Source organism: Malaclemys terrapin, chromosome 6, assembly GCF_027887155.1.
Source record: "Malaclemys terrapin pileata isolate rMalTer1 chromosome 6, rMalTer1.hap1, whole genome shotgun sequence".
Taxonomy (NCBI): domain Eukaryota; kingdom Metazoa; phylum Chordata; order Testudines; family Emydidae; genus Malaclemys; species Malaclemys terrapin.
In genome coordinates this window covers 54,828,900-54,850,206 of record NC_071510.1, presented here as the reverse complement: position 1 = coordinate 54,850,206, position 21,307 = coordinate 54,828,900, and the positions used below count along the sequence as shown (strand labels likewise).

At 38.9% G+C, this 21,307-nt stretch overlaps 1 protein-coding gene across 4 annotated transcripts in view; it reads left to right on the top strand.

Annotated features, from left to right (window-relative positions):
* Positions 1-21,101, top strand: part of PRRC1 (proline rich coiled-coil 1) — a 45,637-nt gene extending 24,536 nt beyond the window's left edge. For all 4 annotated transcript variants that reach the window (XM_054031963.1, XM_054031962.1, XM_054031966.1 and 1 more), the window contains 5 exons: positions 4,998-5,100; positions 11,509-11,672; positions 12,523-12,626; positions 13,517-13,619; positions 19,618-21,101. In XM_054031963.1, the coding sequence (XP_053887938.1) occupies positions 4,998-5,100; positions 11,509-11,672; positions 12,523-12,626; positions 13,517-13,619; positions 19,618-19,827 (684 nt within the window). In that variant the 3' untranslated portion in view covers positions 19,828-21,101. The remainder of the gene's footprint in view (positions 1-4,997; positions 5,101-11,508; positions 11,673-12,522; positions 12,627-13,516; positions 13,620-19,617) is intronic.
* The last annotated feature ends 206 nt before the right edge of the window (positions 21,102-21,307 follow it).

The following is a 21,307-nucleotide window of genomic DNA, read 5'->3' as shown; positions in this document are numbered from 1 at the left end:
AACTGCCTACTCTGGATGTCTCCAGAGCTTTGCTCTATTACCTCAGGCTGTCATGCCATCTCTTCGTAGTCATATTTGGTGCAGCAAAAGGCCAAGCTGTAACACAGCAGAGAATTTCTAAGTGTATCACACGATGTATTTCCAGATGCTATCAAATGGTTGGGGAGCCTCTCTAAATGCCAAGGTATGCTCCATCAGGGCACAAACAGCATCTTCTGCCTGCTTTAGGAACATGCCTCTCGGAGATTTACAAGGCAGCTCTATGGAGTAACTCACTAATTTGTGTTAAACTGCCACCAGGTTATTTCCTGGTGAGTTAGGATGACTTGACCACCACAAATAGTGGGGAAGAAGCCCAAGACTCTAGCAGTACTTCATAGAGGTGTATTGGTATTTATGTTATCAATTTATTTTTAGTCCAAATTCTACAAGTTTCTGCTCTGTGTTTCAAGAGCAATTAAACTCCCCTCTCCCCTCCTTTTGGGAACTCAAGTCTTTAAAGCAGGGGTCTCAAACTCAATTTACCTTAGGGCCAGTGCCAGTCCTCAAATCCTCCCAGCAGGCCAATAATGTCACTGAAGATGGTGTTCAGAAAAGAAAACATTTATTGTATTTTTTATTTTGAATTTCTTAGAAATAATAAAACTGTCTTACAACTTTATACAATTCTTCGCCTGCCAGAGTTTTTAGTGTTTGCCAGACACCTGGCAACACTTCAGTTCTGTCAGTTTGTTGTTTGGCCTCCGTGACTGAGCAGTTGAAACCTTCAGGATTGCAGTAAGGTGTGCATCAGATAGTTGTGTTCAGTCTTTTGGCTTGTTTATATTAATTGTGGAAAAAAGTGATGCTGCCGCCACGTCTGACTGCCCGGCAACTAATGATGCTGCCTCCATGGGTGACTCTGCCCAGTGACTAGTGATGGTATCTCTGCCCGTCTCCCCCAGCCAATGGGAGCTGCAGTGGAGCGGTATCTGCAGCAGACATTGGGCAGTGTATCTGCATGCGTCTCTCCTCTGTGGGCCACAGTGGGGAGGTTCTCGGACCGCAGATGGCCCGTGGGCCTGGACTTTGAGACCCCTGCTTTAAAGGAAGCAGGCCCAGCCCATGCCTGCTGTTCCTAATTTGATACTTTCCTTTCTGAAGGTCTGTCGTGTTCCAGAATCTCTTGGGCTCCATTTTAGCCTTCCTGGGTTACTTGTCAGCCTCCCGACAAGTTTTCACTAGGCAATCCCCCTGGAAGCAATAGAACACCCTTCCTAGAGTTGACTATCATCTGCTGAAGTGAGCTGGGCTCCCTCCCACTCCTAGCAGTTTCTGTGAAGATTAGTGATTGATTAGCTTAGGCTGGATCACAACTCTAGTTCTGACTTCCTGGTGTAGGCCACTACGTACAACTGCTTCTCCAGGGACTTGGATTTCTTGTTTTCACACCCAGTAACAGTTGACTGTGTCCAGGGCCGGCTCTGGCTTTTTTGCCGCCCCAGGCAAAAAAGCCGCCGCGCGCGCCCCCCCCCCCCCCCCACCACCACCACCCCTGCGGGAGCCCTGGGAGAAGGGCGGCGAGCCCCGGCCGGGGCTCTGCTCTCCCCCCGGCGGCCAGAGCGCAGGGGGCAGGGCGGCGAGCCCCAGCCAGGGCTCGCCGCTCTCCCACCGGCGGCCAGAGCGCTGGGGGGAGGGCGGCGAGCCCGGCCGTGGCCCCGCTCTCCCCGGGGGCCGGAGCGCCGCCCCCCTCCAGGTGCTGCCCCAAGCACAAGCTTGGTGGGCTGGTGCCTGGAGCCGGCCCTGACTGTGTCACACAAACATTATGCACTTGACATGGCAGCAAAGCCAGATGTCAAATTTTGGGAGAGCAATTCTTCACTGTCTGACTGATACAGTGAAAACTCCTCAGTCCTACCATCCAGGGAGGATACTGCTTGCCAGTAACCTGCAGCGGGATCTACACTGACACATACTCAAAGAAGAGAGAACAGTTACTTACCCTATAGTCGCTGGTTCTTTGATCTGTTGTAATTAGTGTGGATCCCATGTCTTGCCCTCTGTCCAACTTTTTGAAGTCCTCACCAATACAAACTTTGAATTACAAGGAACTGACAGAAGGTCATGGTGGGAGCACAAGGTAATGTGGGGAATGTGTGCATTCCTGACTGACATAACTATTAAAAAAACCTTTTTCGTTCATGCACACCTACAGTGGAAATTACATTGACTATAGCAGCTCAAAGAGCCACAGTTACTGTAGGGTAAGTAACTGTTTTATTTGCTGTATCTAATCAGACAGTTAGCTCACCAAGCCTTATACCTGTCTCTAGCAATGACCAGTGTGATGGTTCATAGGAAAGTGGAAGATGCCTTTCCTCACCCATCTCCCTGATCCCCAAATTAATGCACATGGTTACTTCTGCAGTGCTGTACAGGGTGGTGGGGGGACAGATTCTATCCTGATTCCTGTATCAAATATTTTGTGACCTGATGAATGAGAGCTGATTTGTTGTTGTTAACATGTAGCAGTCATTGCTATTGTTTATAGATTATGTGCATTTATTTATGTGCTGCATCTGCAACAAAGAAATGGAAAATATCAGTATTTTGTGGAAAGTGCTTTGGTAGACAGCAATTTAAAATACTTAGAAAAGTTATCAAAGTATTGCACATTTCCTCAAAATATTGTAAATATACTGAGCAACATAAATAACAAGCGCTTCACACTAAGAGAAAATTTCCTGGGCTATAAGATGCCTTTCACTATAGCAAAAATGTAGCTATATAAATGTGAATAACTTTTAAGTCTGGTTTTTTACTTTATTGTATTTTTTTGCTCATTTTTGTGCTTGTGAAATGCTTTTGTCAAACAGTGTTACTGAGCTGACTCTTGGTGCCTTCACTAAACTAAATAAGTCTGATTAAGCTGCTCTGGAGTGACACTGGCATTCACTCTGATTTGGGGGCGTATTTGCATTCATATTGAATAAGAATTGAATACAATTTGAATGCAGTAGAAAGCAGTTCCACCTACGATGATTTGGCGGAGGAACATTGGGCACATTGCTAATATTGTCTGGAACCTATATATAAATGACTTTCAGCTATGTCGCTTCAGAAATCTTTGTTAGTGGTGGACTATACAAAAATAGATCATGTTGGCTTTTCAAGAAGGTAAAAAAAGAAATCCTCTGTCTTAATGTTCGTTTAAAATTGTTTCAGACAGTCCAATTACATGGTGTGAAAGCATCTATAGTCAATACTAGGGACCTATGCATAAATTCAACCCTAGGATTTCTGGTCTCAGGGTAGTGGTACTAGACAAGCTACAGTAGGTAATGCTCTTGGTCACTGAGAGAGAGGGGTTGTTTAATGTACATCTCAATAAAGCCTTACAGTAACAAATTTATGGAGTAGCATTAGTGGCAAGGTCAGAAAAGTGTACCCTAGTTGAAAAGAGTCATACTATGGTAGTGAGACTCCAAAATTCTTGTGGTGGAAGAGGAAAATTCATTGATGTGTTTGCACCGTGCATGCATACATATGTGTGTTCTCGTCCCCCCCCCCCCCCCCCTCTCTCTCGTGTGCACGTGCGTGTCTGTTAGCCAAGAGAAAAGGTAAAACTCAGTCTCTGTTCAGTGGCTAAAAATCATGATTTTAAAAAAACTTAAATCATATATTTACATGTATTTTTGTTTTTGTTTTTTTACTTTTCATTTTATAGTCTTAAATTGTTATAGTAGTACTTGTTTCTTAGTTTAATTGCTAAATCTCCTTTCCCCCAACTGAGATCTGAAATTCAGTAGGAAAAATTTCACACTTAAATTGCTCATCTGTGCTGAAACAAATCCAGGGCCTCATTAATATCCTTAATGCACAACACCACAAACTCCAATCCAAAATTGATAAGCAAAAGAGCCTGAGCTGTGTTTGCAAACAGTGTTACTTTTCGATATATTGAATTTCTACGTTTCAAGGAAGCTTGAAATATTTTGATCATACTGTCCTCTTTCATCAGGATTTGCAGTTTGAAGTCAGTGGGACCTGTGTGCCTAAATCACAAAGGTGCTTTTGAAAATGCCAACATTAAGAGCCTAAATTCAGGCCTAGAAATCTAACTTAAGGTTTCTATTTCTGAACTTTGGCCTGACTTTTTTTTGTTTAAGTTCACCATAACTTAAATAACGTTTAATTGTTAAAACTGAGGTAACTTTCATTTTGAAGCGACAAAGATTTCATGCCACTAAGTTTTTTAATAAAAATTTTAACTTTTAATTCTGGAAACAGTTATGCACATGCTTAGCATGCACAGTGGTAGTCCTGTTGAATTCAAGAACTTATGGGATCAGGACCTTTAATTTTCAATATTTAGTTTTTTGCATATAGCATTTGTGTAAAATTCAACTAAGATACACCAATAATGGCATTTCAAGAAAGCATTTATTCTGCATGGGAGCATTTAAAAAAAGCATTAGTTCTGTGTAAATTTTAATCTAAAATTGCAAAGGCACAAATTTTTGCATCAGTTTTACAAAGCCTCAAAATGATTTTAAATCATTTCAATCTGGTTTCTGCCCTGAGATGCATAATGTCAAAAAGTGTGGATTTATCTTCCCTAGATGCCTACTGAGTGTCTTGACTTTTATTTCAGGAGTTCTCAAACTGTGGGTCAGGACTCCTCAGGGGGTCATGAGGGTATTACCTGGGGGGGGGGGTCGCGCGCTGTCAGCCTCCACCCCAAATCCTGCTTTGCCTCCAGCATTTATAATGGTGTAAAATATATGAATAAGTGTTTTTAATTTATAAGAGGGGGTGGCACTCAGAGACTTGCTATGTGAAAGGGGTCAATAGTACAGTAGTTTGAGAACCACTGTTTTATTTGAATGGAAAATCTGAAGCAACTTGCTGTCCCAGGTTTGTTTCAAGTGTAATATTTCAAGGTTTAAGAAAAGGCCTAAAGGTTTGAGAATAAACTCAATATACAGTATTTACTTATTTATTTGTTAATTTTGTAGGGAGTAGCTGGGAATCCTATGGTAAAGTCGGTGCTTGATAAAACAAAACACTCAGTAGAGTCCATGATCACCACGCTGGATCCTGGAATGGCTCCATATATCAGTAAGTATTTGAGGCAAACTTCCATAGGGTAGTAAGTGTGAATCATACAGAACTTGTAAACTTAAAGTGGATCTTATACTCTTTAGAAGAACTTTTAAGTACTGTACAGGTTTACAATGAAACTGATCATTTAAAAGCAGTACTGGAGTGTGGTGTACACCAAATTTTGTACGTAAGACAGGGTTTTTTTTGTTGTTTTTAATATTGGGCCATGGTTCAGGTTACACAACACTGACTTTTAGTGGTGTGGTAGTGATGGAATCATTACATTTGGAATGCTGCTATCTTTCTATGCCCCACTTTGCAATCAATTTGTAACTTCCCCAATTAAACTTGAGGTTGAAATGTCTCTAATTCGGCTCAGGAAGTGTGCCATAATTTCCAAAAATAGGCACTTTTTGGAAAGTTGTATAAAAACCCATTCTGCCACCTTCATTGGATGTTTTGTCAGGATGGTCTTGTGGTAAAGCACTGGACTGAGACTCAGGGGGCCTGGATTCTAGTCTCAGCTTTGCCACAGACTTTGTGTGATCTTGAGCAAGTCACACAGCTACATCTACACTGTGAGCCACGAGTGTGATTCCCCTGCTCATGTACGCATACTTACGTAAACTTTTGTCAAGCTAGTGTGAGTGTAAATAGCAGTGTAGCTGTGGGAGCAAAGGTGGTGGCAGTGGACACGTGGCTGAGCTGTGGCGAGTACATATCCACTGGTTTGTGCTCAACCGTGCGTCTGCTGCCACTACCCGTATTACCGCATCTGCACTGCTATTTATGCTTGGGATAGCTCAATAAGAGCTGGGATGAGCATGTTTACACAAGCAGGGGAATCACACCCCTAACTCACAGTGTGGATGTAGCCTTAATCTCTCTGTGCTTTAATCTTCTGCTTGTATGTTATATCCCTTTGTCCCTCTCATTAGACTGTAAGCTCTTCAGTGCAGGGACTGTCTGTTTGTATTACACTAGTGCCTAGAAGTCCTACCTGAGATTGGTGCCCCATTGTGCTAGGTGTGGCATAAACACACAGTAAGAGACAGTCCCTTCACTAAAGAGCTCACAGTCTAAATAGGCAGGACAGACAAGAATGGGATGGGAAACAGAGGTATGTAAAGTGACTTGATGCAGCAGGTTAGTGGCAGATCTGGGAATAGAACACAAGTTTACAGTGTAGTCCAGGGGATAGGCCAGTGTCTTATCCATTGGCCCACACTGCTTATACCAACGTTGGTTGGACTTTTAATGTATAGATTGCTATGTCTGCACAATCTGTTAACTTCAGAAAGATCACTCATGATGTCTCTAAAATATTTGAAGGTGAGCAGTTATCTGGGCACCTGCAGCTACCTCTTTATGGTGCAGTTCTCTGTCTGCTGTAGTCATCTGCATAGATGCATATGAAAATACAAAAACTGAGGAAAGGGAGAGGGAAGAGCTTGGAATCTTATTTAATAACTAGTAACTGAAAGTCCGTCCCCACCCACGGGCATGACATTTGGGTCAAGTAATTCAACATCCCGGCAGTCTGTAGAGTAAGAGTGGTGATTTGTTGAGTTACCTCTATTGTCACAATGATGTAAGACTTTGCATGGCATAGATACATGCCTTTATTGTAGCTGTTCACTGCATGGATGTAATTTGTAAAGTCACAATGGCTGAGAACTTAAATTGAATGGCAATAAACTCTGAAGCCCAGTGATGGTTGAACCTGGTGATATTTTGAACAAAAAGAGTTCTCAACTTTGCTTGTAGCTGTTTCCATTGCTTCACGCTGGTTAAACAGACATTCTAGACTTCAGAGTGACTCACAGGGAGCATCCTGGAATCTTAGAACAGACTGTACAACAACTTTAAAATATTTTAATTACAGAGTTATTCTAGGCTAAAAGGAAAAAAAAAGTAATGTTGTAGTTTAGTGCTAAAATGTGTTGCATGCCTCAAGTGTGTTGGAATTTGTTTTTGTCCCTTCAGTAATCCAATAAGTATGCTAATTGCCAAGGAATACTCACCCGGCTAGTGGTTTATTTGTACTATAAAATGGTGCCTTTGTGGCAGACATGCCAAACCCATGAAAAAAATGCAGAAATTATGCTTGTTTTTGGCTTAATTGGCTTGTGAGTTGCTTGTTGACTAGTGTTTGGCTTGTAGCTTGTTGCTTCTTTTTTTTGATCGGCTCCCGGCAAAGAGAGGAGGGAGTCAGGGATGCACAGCGGGCCCACCACAGTCCCAGACTGCACGCCGGGAGTATGTAGTCACATAGTGTTGAGGTTCTTAGGGATTGCCTTGTTTTGGCCTTGTTTTGAAATGGGATTAGCTTGATTTTTGGCTTATTGTGAAAGTCAGGGTGCTTTACTGTGTGTAAGTTGACAACTGTGCTTTGTGGTAAACTCCATTGGATTTCGTTTTTAACTACGTTTGAGGGAATTTCACTAATCTTCTAGTATGAAAAAAAAATAAGACAAAGTTCTCTTGTGTGCCACTTATATTTTAAATAAATGTTTAAGATTTTTATTTGTTATGTAAATTGCTTATACGAATCTTCCATCCAGCATGCTTCCATTTAAATGTGTTGCGTTTTCATGCAACAGTGTCATTGTACAGCCACTTTCAACTTTCTGTAGTAAAACCTACCTTATGGGGTACTTAAATATCATCCAGCATAGTTCTGATACCAGAAAGTGAGAATCGAAAGTCACTAAAAGGCCACAGAACACAACTTAAGGGTTTGTAGAGGCATGAAGAGGAAATGCTAATACTTGAATGTTTCTCTTCTCTTCAAGACCTGCAGCTCTTCTGGGTTGGCAAAAGTTTTTTTTATATTTTATTTAAGAAACTGATTTGGGATCTTTACTCATAGCTGACTTGGGAGTTGTTTCAAAGTTAAACTTTAAAGCGGCCCAGCCAGTTCTGAAGCACTGTTGAGTATGGTGACTGGGCTGAGAGGAAAAACACAGCATTTGCATTGCTGCTTGAGAATCGCTGGCAGCAGACTTCAAAGAGAGACTTCATAGTACTCAGTACTTCAAAGGTGTTGGGATACATAATATGTTACTTATAATGGATTTCAGAGCTGCTTCATCCCAATTCATCTTGAAAACTACAGGAACCTAGGTGGAGTTGTGGAGTGGATGCAAACCTATAGACTCTTTATGTCTTTGTGGCTAAAATTCTTAAAGATGATAATTATTCAATAGCATTGAGAGCCTCACATTTAAGTGACAAAGGCTTAGCTGCTCATTAAGTAAGAGTTTATTGTGTGGTATGAAATCACTTATAAGGCCAACCAGCCATGGAGAGAATGGCTTTGGGGGCAGGAAACCCCAAAGCTCTAGTAAATGTCGATTACACACAATTCAGGAAATCTAGAGTTAAAGGTTCCTACTTCAGTCTTAACTCTCTCCTCTTTCACAGGATCTGATCGTGTAACTCTAGGCAATTTTATGTGGTATTCAGCATACAATACAATATTATCTAATGCAGTAATAAACTTGGAAACTTAAGATTCAGTTAACCAAATGAACTTGCCCATGTTGGAAGTTATATCAAATTGTCTAAAAAACACAAATTGTATCAAAGGGGAAGGTAGTTCTTGGAACTTTAACTGTTGTGTATACGGCCATTTTTTGTATTTGAGGAACCCTGTATGTCGCAGGATCATGACATAAATTTGCAACCTTCCTGTTGTCATGAAAATAGCAAAAGGCTCATCCCTGGCATCAGGGTGATTTTCCCCCTTCTTTGCAGAACTTCAAATCCCTGCTCCAAATCTGGGGGTGCTAGAGTTGCTCAGTGGAAAGGTTGTAAGAATTTTTTTTAACATGGGCAAAAACAATATATTTTCCCTTATGTCATTCTTGGAAAGAGCTGAACTATTTTAACTGACATGTTCTAAAAAGAATTTAACCTAAGGCAGGCACCTGGCATGGAAAATTTCAGTCTGAAGTTTGGCCAAATTTTGAGCTGCTGAAAATGGGGTCTTATAATGGAAGGCGTTGAGCAAGCTTTACTATTGGTGGTGCTGCTAGCTCCGCTTATCATGTGAAGTATGTGTTATGTTTTGTAATCACGTAATGAAAGCCTCTGTTGTAATCTGTACATTAGGGGAGGAGAGCCAAACTTGACATGCTAACCTTAACTCTGAATTTCCTGACTTGTGGTTAAAACCTCAAATGTAACATAGCTTTTAGCACATAATACCTTTATTTCTATATTGTAGCATTATACAGCATATAAGATGAGTGAACACATGCTCTCACACACTCATTACAGAAAAAAGAAGAACAGGAGTACTTGTGGCACCTTAGAGACTAACAAATTTATTAGAGCATAAGCTTTCGTGGACTACAGCCCACTTCTTCGGATGCATATATATATATATATAAAAAATAAATTTGTTAGTCTCTAAGGTGCCACAAGTACTCCTGTTCTTCTTTTTGTGGATACAGACTAACACGGCTGCTACTCTGAAACCTGTCATTACAGAAAAATAATTATCATAAACCCAGGGCCGAGTCCTGCTCTTAATAAAGTTAATGGCAAAACTGCTGTTGAATTCAGTAAATATAATGTTGGGAATGAATCGCTTTCCTTTCCAACTAGTTACATTTCTGAGTGTGTCCTTGAATCCTGATAGTTTGGTTTGACAAGCTGCAGTATCTAGCTCATGTAGTGCACGCTAGAATAAAGAGTGTACCATATATAGAATAGTTTATTGGACATATAATAGATTAACATTAGCACCAACCTCCTAGAAGATTTTTATGCTGTCAGGGCATTCCACTAGAGTTTACTCCTGCATAAGTCCTAGATGAATCTTCAAACACCTGTTAAACTATAGTGCCTGATTCCTTATTCATATCAAGATGTTCTCAGTTTTCTGTCTTACTGTACCTTAAGGTTTAATGCAATTGTTAATGTTCAGTGATATATACATAAAATTCCATTGAGCAATACGGTGACTTCTTGAATTTTTTGTTTTAAAAATGAAAGGCTTGGGTAGAATGTCCTGTTGTCACTATTCTGGCAAACCTTCAGTGACTTCTAATACAGAGAAACTGTTCCCTGTCATTGAGGGTTGACAAATCAATATGGGCCAAGGTGAAAACTCTTTTTTTCCAATATTTTAAGCTTCATGTTGATTGTGATAAATGCTACTGTTGATGACATATTGGGGTAAGTACTGCAGACTTCATCAGCAGGTTTTCTAGGTGCAGTGTTTGATGTCTGTCTCTCCCCCCCCCCCCCCCCCCCCAAAAAAAATTACATTATCTTGGCCTTTTTTTAAAGAGGTTGCTTTAATTTTCTGTTTGTTCCTGCTGTCAGAGGATTTTTAGAAATGGCAGCTTAACAGACTAACAACTTTCCAGTCTTCTCTGTCTGTACAAAGTATTCATATTTGATACTTTGCAAGAGAAAATTAACATCCAACTAAACTACTTGAAGTTCAGCATTGTTTGCTTGAAAATACCAACGTGTTATATTGAGGGGTTTTTTAAGCTGTTCTTAAGAAGTGAAGCATGTTGCAACAAGGACTTTTGGAAGGTGCTGTGATGGATTAAAGCTTATCCAAGATTGGCTAGTGAAAATAAAGGGAATGTAATATCTAAAATAGTCTTAGAAGCAGTTAAAAAACAAATGTGTGGGGGTGGTGAAAATGTGTCATTTTTAGGCTTCTTCAAAAAATATGAATTGTTTACTATAAAAAGTTTTTTTTTTTTTTAAATTCTTTCCTTAAAAATTATTTTCTTGATTAAAAATACAACCCACGTTTCATAGATGTTAGCTGTCTAAGGAAAACACGAACTACAAAGATGCGGAACCATTAGAGCTGCAAACAAGCAGACACAGTTAAACAAACTATGTTGAAGCTCATGGTTCAAGAATATACTTGGAAAAAACCCTTTCTTTTGGGCTTTTATAGTCTTATAAGTGTTAATGAGTATGAGGTGTCATTTCATTTGCTTGTGGGCTAGTCTCCACATTACCAAAACATATCAGACTTTATTCCTATGGCCAGGATTTAAAAAAAAAAAGTGTTAACCAAAGTCAGGCTTCTAAATTCATATTCTGGCTTCTATAAGTTGTCTGTTCTTTAAAAAGGACTGAGCATCCATCAGCTCCCATTGACTTCCCTGAATGCAAAACTTACTTTAAAAAAAATCCTAATTTTAACTCTTCACCTAAAAGATTTCCTAAGTAGAGGTTACTTCATGAGAGATGGCTGGTGAGAACAATTTCCTTTTAACCAACACTCCTGTTTCCAGTACCCATTACAAGAAACTCAGCTTGACATGCGTTGTACAGTACATGAGGAAGATAGGGAAAGAGAATTCTGATTTTTATTGAGGCCTACTCTGAGATGTGAGTGTATTTTGAATTAGCTTCTATTAAAATATTTTGTCTTTGTAGAATCTGGGGGAGAACTGGACATAGTGGTTACCTCCAATAAAGAAGTAAAAGTTGCTGCCATTCGAGATGCTTTCCAAGAAGTCTTCGGAATGGCCACAGTTACAGGAGAAGCTGGACTGTCTAACATTGCACCACAACCTGTGGGCTATGCAGCTGGATTAAAAGTAAGGAGTTAATAGCAATGGAGAAAGTTTTGTGCGGAGAATATCACCAATATCAGTGATCGTGAGTGGAGCAGTTTGCCTAGAACAATCCCATCCTCTGAGAAATACCTTTCTGTCTCCCCAGAAAAATTAAATGGGGGAGCTTTCTTGTTCATTACTGTCTTTGTGTATAGGTGTCATCTATGCCAAGTCAGTCATTAGAAAGTGGTCTCAGGCATTTGTGTCCTGTTGCAAAGACAGTTAAAGGGCATAATTATTTTGTCAATTTTCTACATGGTCACTGACTGCAAATGTACCTAGCATATTGTGTCAGATCATGAGTTTCACAGTGTATCAATTCTTGGTCCCCTGTCTACTTTACAGTACCATTTTAAATAAATTACACTAGTTTTAAAGGAGAGAGTCTCCTATGATGTTACCAACTTGATAAAGTTTTAACATAATTAGGTGATTAAACAGCCAGAACATAATGCTAGAAAATATAGGTGAGAGTAATAGAAATATTTACAATCTTTAACCATGGTGAAACTCAGCACCATTACAAGTAAAGGTGTCTTAATTTTCTTTCAATATAAAGCTAGTTATTTTTCACAGGAAGTCAGTAATTTGATTTGTAATGAACTAAATCAATTTTGAAACTGTCAAAGTTTTATCACAGTTCCTGTAACTTTTGGGATTCTAAAGGAAACATTTTTTACTTCAAAATGTTGTTTGTTATATAACACCAAAGGCTTTTTGAACAATATCTGTGGTGTATCTTAATGATAAAAGTTACATTCGTCCATCAGTTTTATGCTATGTTGTGACCTAAAGAGAATATTTTCTAACAACTTGTTACGTTGTCATCTAGGGAGCTCAGGAAAGGATAGACAGCTTGCGTCGGACTGGAGTGATACACGAGAAACAGCCTGCTGTATCTGTAGAAAATTTCATCGCAGAATTGCTTCCTGACAAGTGAGAGGCTTAGAAGTATTCTTTGGAAGAAAAATCATTCTGTATTGGGTCCAGGTGCCCCATAAAGAGTTGTTAGCAGTATTCTACTTGGGAGATGAAAGGAGAGAATCTGTCAGTGTACGGTATTGTCTTGGCAGGCTTTGCTTTGATGAAATTGTTCAGCTTCTTGTCCAAAAAATCTTGAGAGCTTAATAGCTAAATTTTGTCAGGTTTATGAGACTCAAAGTTGAAAAACATTCCACAGTTGCACTTAAATCTACAGAAGTACGAGACTTATAATAAAGTAAGAGTTGGAATTGGTTACTAGTTCTGTTCTAAAATGACAACTGATTTGGAGAGTAAACTGGGTAGATACTGAGACTCTAGTAATGTTATGCTGAGGTAGTACCTTCATCTAATAACGTATGATATTCTCAAGTCTGGTCAGTTTTCCTTTATGTACTTCCCAGCGCTGCTCTCAGCAGTTGTGACGGGCTTTTGTTTTGGAGTTCACATTAACTTGTTTTCTAAACAAACTATTTTCCTAAGAAAAGATGGAACTAACAAATAATTGTTGAAGTAATTCTTTTCTTAATACAATTTGAGAAGTATTAGGGCCCATTTCTTGTTTGTCTTATATGATTTCTTCAGAAAATACTTCTTTTAAGAAGAAACAAAAAAACAAACAACCCTCCACAGCCTTGCCGATGTGCTGGGCTTTGATTTGTTTATTTTTTGAACCTACTCTGCTCCATTCAATTACACTTTTCAAAGCTACCTTTAATACTTTAGGTAGAAGATCGAGCTTGGATTTTTACCCTGCCAGAGTTGCATCATTGCTAGAATGCCATTCTTCAATTGGTTGATGTTCTTTACTGTTTAAAGCTTGGGTAACTTGCGTGCCATTGCAGGTGGTTTGACATTGGATGTCTGATTGTTGAAGATCCAGTCCATGGGATTCATCTAGAAACTTTTACCCAAGCGACACCAGTGCCTCTGGAATACATTCAACAGGTGAGGTTTTTTTCGTTTTTTATCAGGGGGTAGACTTGTGGCCTGAGCACTAGGAGTCAGAACTCCTTAGTTCTAATCTCATCACTGACACTTTTCAGAGTAACAGCCGTGTTAGTCTGTATCCGCAAAAAGAAGAACAGGAGTACTTGTGGCACCTTAGAGACTAACAAATTTATTAGAGCATAAGCTTTCGTGGACTACAGCCCACTTCTTCGGATGCATATAGAATGGAACATATAATGAGGAGATATATATACACACATACAGAGAGCATAAACAGGTGGGAGTTGTCTTACTAACTCTGAGAGGCCAATTAATTAAGAGAAAAAAAAAAAAAAAAACTTTTGAAGTGATAATCAAGCTAGCCGAGTACAGACAGTGTGATAAGAAGTGTGAGAGTACTTACAAGGGGAGATAGTCAACGTGGACACAAATCTGACATCAGGAATCAAAATACTCAAAAACCAGTGGGAGAACACTTTAACCTGTCTGGTCATTCAGTGACAGACCTGCGGGTGGCTATATTACAACAGAAAAACTTCAAAAACAGACTCCAAAGAGAGACTGCAGAGCTAGAATTGATATGCAAACTAGACACAATTAACTCCGGTTTGAATAAGGACTGGGAATGGCTGAGCCATTACAAACGTTGACTATCTCCCCTTGTAAGTACTCTCACACTTCTTATCACACTGTCTGTACTCGGCTAGCTTGATTATCACTTCAAAAGTTTTTTTTTTTTTTTTTTCTCTTAATTAATTGGCCTCTCAGAGTTAGTAAGACAACTCCCACCTGTTTATGCTCTCTGTATGTGTGTATATATATCTCCTCATTATATGTTCCATTCTATATGCATCCGAAGAAGTGGGCTGTAGTCCACGAAAGCTTATGCTCTAATAAATTTGTTAGTCTCTAAGGTGCCACAAGTACTCCTGTTCTTCTTATCACTGACACTGATTCTCTGGGCAGTTACCTCTCCATTTATAAAATGAGGCTAAGGTCTACCTGAAAACTGTTGTGAAAGTTAGTCAATATGCGTAATGGCTTTTTGCAGATAAACACTGTACAAGTCTCATTACTTTTTTAAATTAAAAAATCCAAAACAACTTGTGTAGACACATTTCAGTTTGCAAACATGATTTTTCATAGGTAGTCATTTAAATCCAAGATGACAGTTGGCAAAAGCCATGTCATAAAGATCTAAATTGTGCCCAGGAAAGAAATTTAAATTTTAAAATGCTTTCAATAAAGAATAGTGGAATGTTTGAAAATAATGAATTATTAAAACATGCTGTGCAGGTTACTGCTGAGTCAATATATTTTTCCATCAGTGAGAAGATGGCAGTTTCTGAATCATAATGCTTGCATTTGTATTAAGTGTGACTTAATGACACAATAAGTTATTACCCAATCCTACAATATATTAGAGGGCCAAAATGCTGAGCCAGCATGGAGTCCTATTGCCTTCAGTGAACCTATATGCAAGTGCAAGGGTCTTCCCATGCATGATATTTTGCTGGGTTAAGACCTTCTGTTTAGCATATGTAATCTTGGTTTTAGGTTATTTTGCACATAACTTAAAATAATAAAACTGGTCCTTGTCACTTTAAGTGAAGTGTAGCCTTGCTCTAGGGGACTTGGGATTCACCACTCCTGTATTCAATTCCTAGCATTGCCACTGACTCAGTATCACCTTTTCTAAGGGCCTTAGCCTATTCCTTAGCTTGCCCTTCTTTACTTGCCATCTCCACAGAAGTATTGAGAGTTTCAATTAATAGTAAAACTATTTGAGAGGTTTGGCTGAGATGAGCTGTGTGAGTGTTTATTTATTGTTTGTATACATAAATGTTAGCATTTTAACAATGTGACCTAGACTCCATTTAGTTTTTCAATTATAAAATATTTATAAAACTTGAGGCAAAGTTTAATGACTTTTTAAAAAATTGAGTTCATAAATGTGATTTTAAACTGCCAACAATTAGCAGCAAACAGACAATCCCAAGATTCAGTAGCAGCAACCACTATGGAGGAAATAAGAATAAACAAACAACTGCCCTGTCATTTCTTAATAAGTGGAGGTATCTCCTATCCAAACCTGTGTATGAGTTAAAGTCCTGCATAAACAGATTCTTTGTTCTGAGGCTGTTACCTTAGAAGATGTAGGCTGTGATCTTTCCTCTTTGGGCTGCGGCACTCCAACAAAGAGGAAATTTCAGAACTGACTCTCCAATCAGAATGCCCTTTGAAGGTTTAAACTTCAGAGTGTCTGAGCTCATATCAGAGACACAAGGTAGGTGAGGTAATATCTTTTATTGGCCTAACTTCTGTTGGTGAGAGAGACGGGCTCTGAAGAAGATGTCTGTATATGCTCCAAAGCTTCTCTCTCTTGCCAATTGAAGTTGGTCCAATAAAAGATATTACCTCATCCACTTTATCTCTCCAGTATCCTGGGGTCTACCTGGCTACAACTACACTTCATACAACGTTAGTTTATCTCATCCACTTTAAAGGTCACAAATCAAATATAACCTAACATCACCTAGCTTTTGCAAAACATAACCAATAAGAATTTTTTTTCTATTGTTTCCCAACATTTTTCTGTAGGATCTTTCCCATGAAAAATTGCTAAACAAAACAGTTTTTGTTCTGAATATAAACTTCAGTTTCAGTTTTTGAAAACCCAAAACACCAAGATGTGGGTGTTTATCTGTTTTGCTACTGAATCCAATGGAAGACTGCCTGGATCTTTTTTTCACTTTAATTTTTCAGAACTTTATCCAACTTTGGGGAATGTGCACATTCCAAAAGGAAAAATGTAACTTTTTCGGTCTCATGAGCCTTGTTGACTTGTATTCAATTTGTGATCCACTGTAACCCTGAGATCATTTTTAGCAGTACTATCGCATAACCAGTTATTCCCCATTTTATAGTTGTGCATTTGATTTTTCCTTCCTAAGTGTAGTACTTGGCATTTGTCTTTACTAAATTGCATACAAAAGTAAAAATACAATTTGTAGTGGCTAAGACTTAACAAGCCACAACCTTTGTTCAAGGCAGATTTCTTACCAGTCTTTTTCTTTCCAGCCGTGGCTGCCTTTCTGTCAAAGATCTTTGCCTAAGCAGGTTTTTTTACTTACATTCAGGTCCCAGAGACTTCAGCCCCCTTGGTTGAATTACCTATCTTTTTCAGCTTGCAAGAGCTCTGGCCCCTTGTTTCTGTCCAGTGATGGATGGCAAGATGGCTTCTTTCTCTCTCCTTATATCTTCCCAATCTCACTGTTTTGTCCCCAGACTCAGGATGGACCTCTGGCTGTTCTTCCCTTTCTGTGGACTTTCTATCCCCATGCTGATTCATATGTAAAATGACTTCTTTTGTTTTGATTCAACAGTGCTACCCTCCCTCCTGTCTAGGGAAAAACTTGTTTCTCTCTATGTTTGGTCACAGACTTTAAAGCATAATATCATTGTGTATCCAAATTTCCTCATATAGTGTTAATACATACATTTCATAATGATATTAATCAACAGTGTGTTACTAGCTTTCATAAAAGACCTTACTTGATACACGTTTATAAAAAAAAATATTATATACCATCAGTTGATTCCATTACTTATTGTTTGAGGTACAGATCCCCTCCAGAGGCTCTTTCCCCCACTCGCTGGGTTGATATTTTTGTTTACCTTTCTATATAACTGGGCCTTCGTTGTCTGCCTGACCAGCAAATACATATTTCTTTGTTTAGGTCAGACTGGCTTTATGCATTGCTTTCCAGTGATAATATTACATGCCATCTTTTGGGTATGTATCATGACGGTGTGTCAGGTGTGGTGAGCATGTCAGGCCTGATAAGAATAGCTGACACAGAGTAGTAAACCACCAATTGGTCTCTGTGTTACAGCATACTCTCCACTCCATTACCTAAGTCATTAATGAAAATGTTGAATAGTATCAGGCCCAGAAGTGACCCCTATGGGAGCCAGCTAGATAAGCCCTCCCAGTTTGACAGCAAACTATAGATAACTACTCTTGGAGTACAATCTTTCAACCAGTTGTGCATCCATCTTACAGTAATTTCATCTAGACCACATTTCCCTAGTTTGCATATGAGAATGTCAGACTGTTTAAAAAGTTTTACTAAAATGAAGCTGTATCACATCTGCTTCCCTCCTAGTCAGTAGCCAGTAACCCTGTAAAAGACGGAAAGTAGATTTGTTTGGTATGATTTGTCCTTGACAAAGCCAAGCTGGCTATTCCTTATAACCCTGTTATCCACTAGGACTAGGTACTTACAAATTGATTGTAGAGTAATTTGTACCAGTAACTTGCCAGGGATCTGTTATGTAATTTCCTGGGTCCTCTTTTAAAGATAAGTACTACCTTTACCCTTCTCCAGTTATCTGGGACCTTACCTGTCCTCCCTGAGTTCTCAAACATAACTGCTAATGGTTTTAAGATTGCTGACACTAGTTCCTTAAGTACCCTACTGACCTGAATACATCTAACTTATCTAAATATTCTATTCTTTAACCTGTTCTTTCCCTGTTTTGGCTTGCATTCCTTCTCCCTTGTTGTTCATACTAATGGTGTTAGTATCTTGTCACCCGTCAACCATTTTGGTGAAGACTGAAAAAAAAAAAAAAGACATGAAATACCTCACCCTTCCTGATCATCTATTATTAGCTCTCCCCTGCCCCCCCCAAGGACTTTACCCTCAACCAAGTGAGTGGACAGGAATACAACCTGCACCCCTGACTCGTTTACCGTCACTCCCAGAGCCCTGTGCTCATTGCTGAGCTGCTCAGGGTCATATCTGGAGTGTCATTCGTGACCATATGGTTGAGCAGCATGAAGTAGTGGTTGGAGGGACAGAGGAGCCTTAGCAACTTTTCTGTAACATCTCAGGTGTAGGCTCCAGGCTAGCAGAACATCTCCTGAAATATCATGTCAGATTGGCAGATGGATTCCTCCATTCCCCTTGAAAGTGAGTCCCCGACCACCAACATTCTGCACTGCCTTTTTGGGGTTGGGGGTGGCCGTAAGCATCCTAGTTTGGGCGCAGGTGGCTCCTCCTTCTCAGCCATTGCGGTCTGCTCCTCACATATTACCATCTGTCACAATTATCTATCCCCTTCTTAAACAATTCTTTTGCTGCTAATTTAATTCTCGGGAGAGGAAACTTTGGTCTTGCATCAAAACTGTTGTATACTTTTGTCAATAACAAAATTCATGATAATGTTAGGGCAGAATTTGATTATATTCTAGCAAATGTACTGGCATTTATTGTCATCTAATGGTGTATTGCTTCTACAAGACAGTAGGATCTGTGAGGCTATGCACACAATATGGGTATTTCAACTTAGGTAGACAGTGCACACACTGCATCTGATTGAGTCAGTGAGAATGTTGCCACTCAAGGAGCTAAGAATGTGACACATTGTAATTTTAATGAAATTAGTATGGTATGATGATGTAAGGAGTTGACATCCAGTTCTGGTATGGACTCCCTCTAATTTTGGGCAAATCGCTTGGAGTCTGATTTTCCACATTGAGATGGGATACTTGTTTCACAGGGTTGTTATAAGGATTATAATATTTTTAAAGCCCATTGAAAGATGAAAATCACTAGATATATAAGTAACTTTATTGATCACATCTGTTTGGCAGCTTTTTAATATAACATTCTGGTAATGACAAGGTGACTTTATTTTAATAGTCATGCTGTACTCCAGCTCTGGGAATGTCTAATGGTTGTCTAGGAATGTAATATGTACAACTATGAAAAACTGTTGGGTGGGCAGAGGTGTAACCAGTTATTGTGGGGCAAACTTTTAGGGTCAGATTCTAATATCCTTTCTCCTTGTATATTCTTATTCAGGAAGCCTTTTAAAATTACTGAGACTACTGACCAAATAAAGTGTTAATCCAGGGGAATATGGGTATTAGAACCTGGCCCTTCAACTCATTCATTTAATAACATCTCCTCAAATTATTACACAGGCTCAGAGTCTCACTCCCCAGGACTACAATCTAAGATGGTCAGGTCTTTTGGTGACAGTTGGTGAAGTGCTGGAGAAGAATTTACTGAATATCAACAGGACTGATTGGCATGTGGCATTCACTGGTATGTCCCGTCAACAAATGATCTACAGTGCAGCCAAGGCTATAGCAGGAATGTACAAACAACACTTACCACCCAGGACCATTTGAAAGAAGCTTGACTCATCACACTGAGTACTGTTTTTCTGTTCAGCTTGATATGAAGAAAAGATTGCAGCTTCTGCCAATATTCAAGTCGTCTGTGGATACAGCACAATTTTGTAATCTACCTGTCAACTGTAATTTTTTTCTTTTTAAAAAATGAAGGTACTGTTCCAATAATGGAAATGAACAACTCCAATTTTTAGTAATCCAGTATAATTAATGAGAAGGGAATTAGATGCAAACAGATACATTTATAGCAAGGCCAAATAGCATTAAAATTTGTAAGGTGGAATGCATTTTCATTTCAGACACTTAACTTAATATTTTATTTACTCAAGTATAACTTTTTAAAAGGGGGTGAGGGTACAAATATTATCTTTTGCATTTCAGTCGAGGCACTACCCTGTATTTTCTAGATGTCTAAATTTTGGAAGTATTTAGCACTTCATAGGGTTGGCCCCTATGTTTGCATGATCTCAGAACTGTTGCTGAGTAGTTCTAAAGCATCTTAAAAGTGAATAACCAAGGAAGGGCATAAGTCCATGCTCAAAAATATCCAAAGTGGGGGCCAAAATAACTTTGAATTTTCATCTTCCATACCTCTTTTAAAAAAAAAAATACTGTTTCTGAAGTATGGTCCAAGACAATTCCCCTGGAAACCAATGAATTAGGCACTTCATACACATGAAAATGTCAACAACTCAGTATAACACAATTCACTTACTCCAGCATTTATTTACATACAGTCATCCGGGGTACATAACACAAGCTCTTATGTAATTTTCTTTATCAGTTTTCATCTACCACAAATTAATATAGCAAACTGTGACATTCATACGGTTTGCTCTGCCATTCTATATTTTCCAAAGCAGGAATAGACTCCTGCATGGTGTGATAGGTGTCGTTGATTCACTGCTTCTCCTATATATCTTTGATATCTGTCCTGCATAGCTGAAGATAGCCCAAATCTATGCTCAAAGATAATCCTAAATCTCTATTCAGAAATACAGAAGTTATTGTAAAATAATATTTTGATAATAGGTTTGTTTTAAAAACAATGAATTCTTTGTTTGCCTTAAACACTAGCTTTTCAGCTTTAACTGCTCTGCCTTATCTTTTGTAGATGATTTCAAAGAACACTTTTATATGCCATATACTGTCTAGCCAACTTCTTATATTTGTACCCAGTGAAAACCTGTTCTTTTTCTAAGTAATATATTTTGCCATAATTGGCTCAGTGTAAATTAATATTAAATAAACATTTTTCCTACAGAATTAAACCTTTTTCATTTAAGATTTTTTTTAATAGTTTGCCTGAATGAGTGTAACTTTTACTGAGTCTTACACAGGCCATTTGTATAACTGGTATCTAATGACACCGCATAGCTTGTTATCTGAAAATACTAGTTCAATATTTTTGGACCAAGAGCTCAAAATGAGAGAGAGAAGTGGCCACGAACAAGCTCTTTATTTTCTTCGCTGCTCT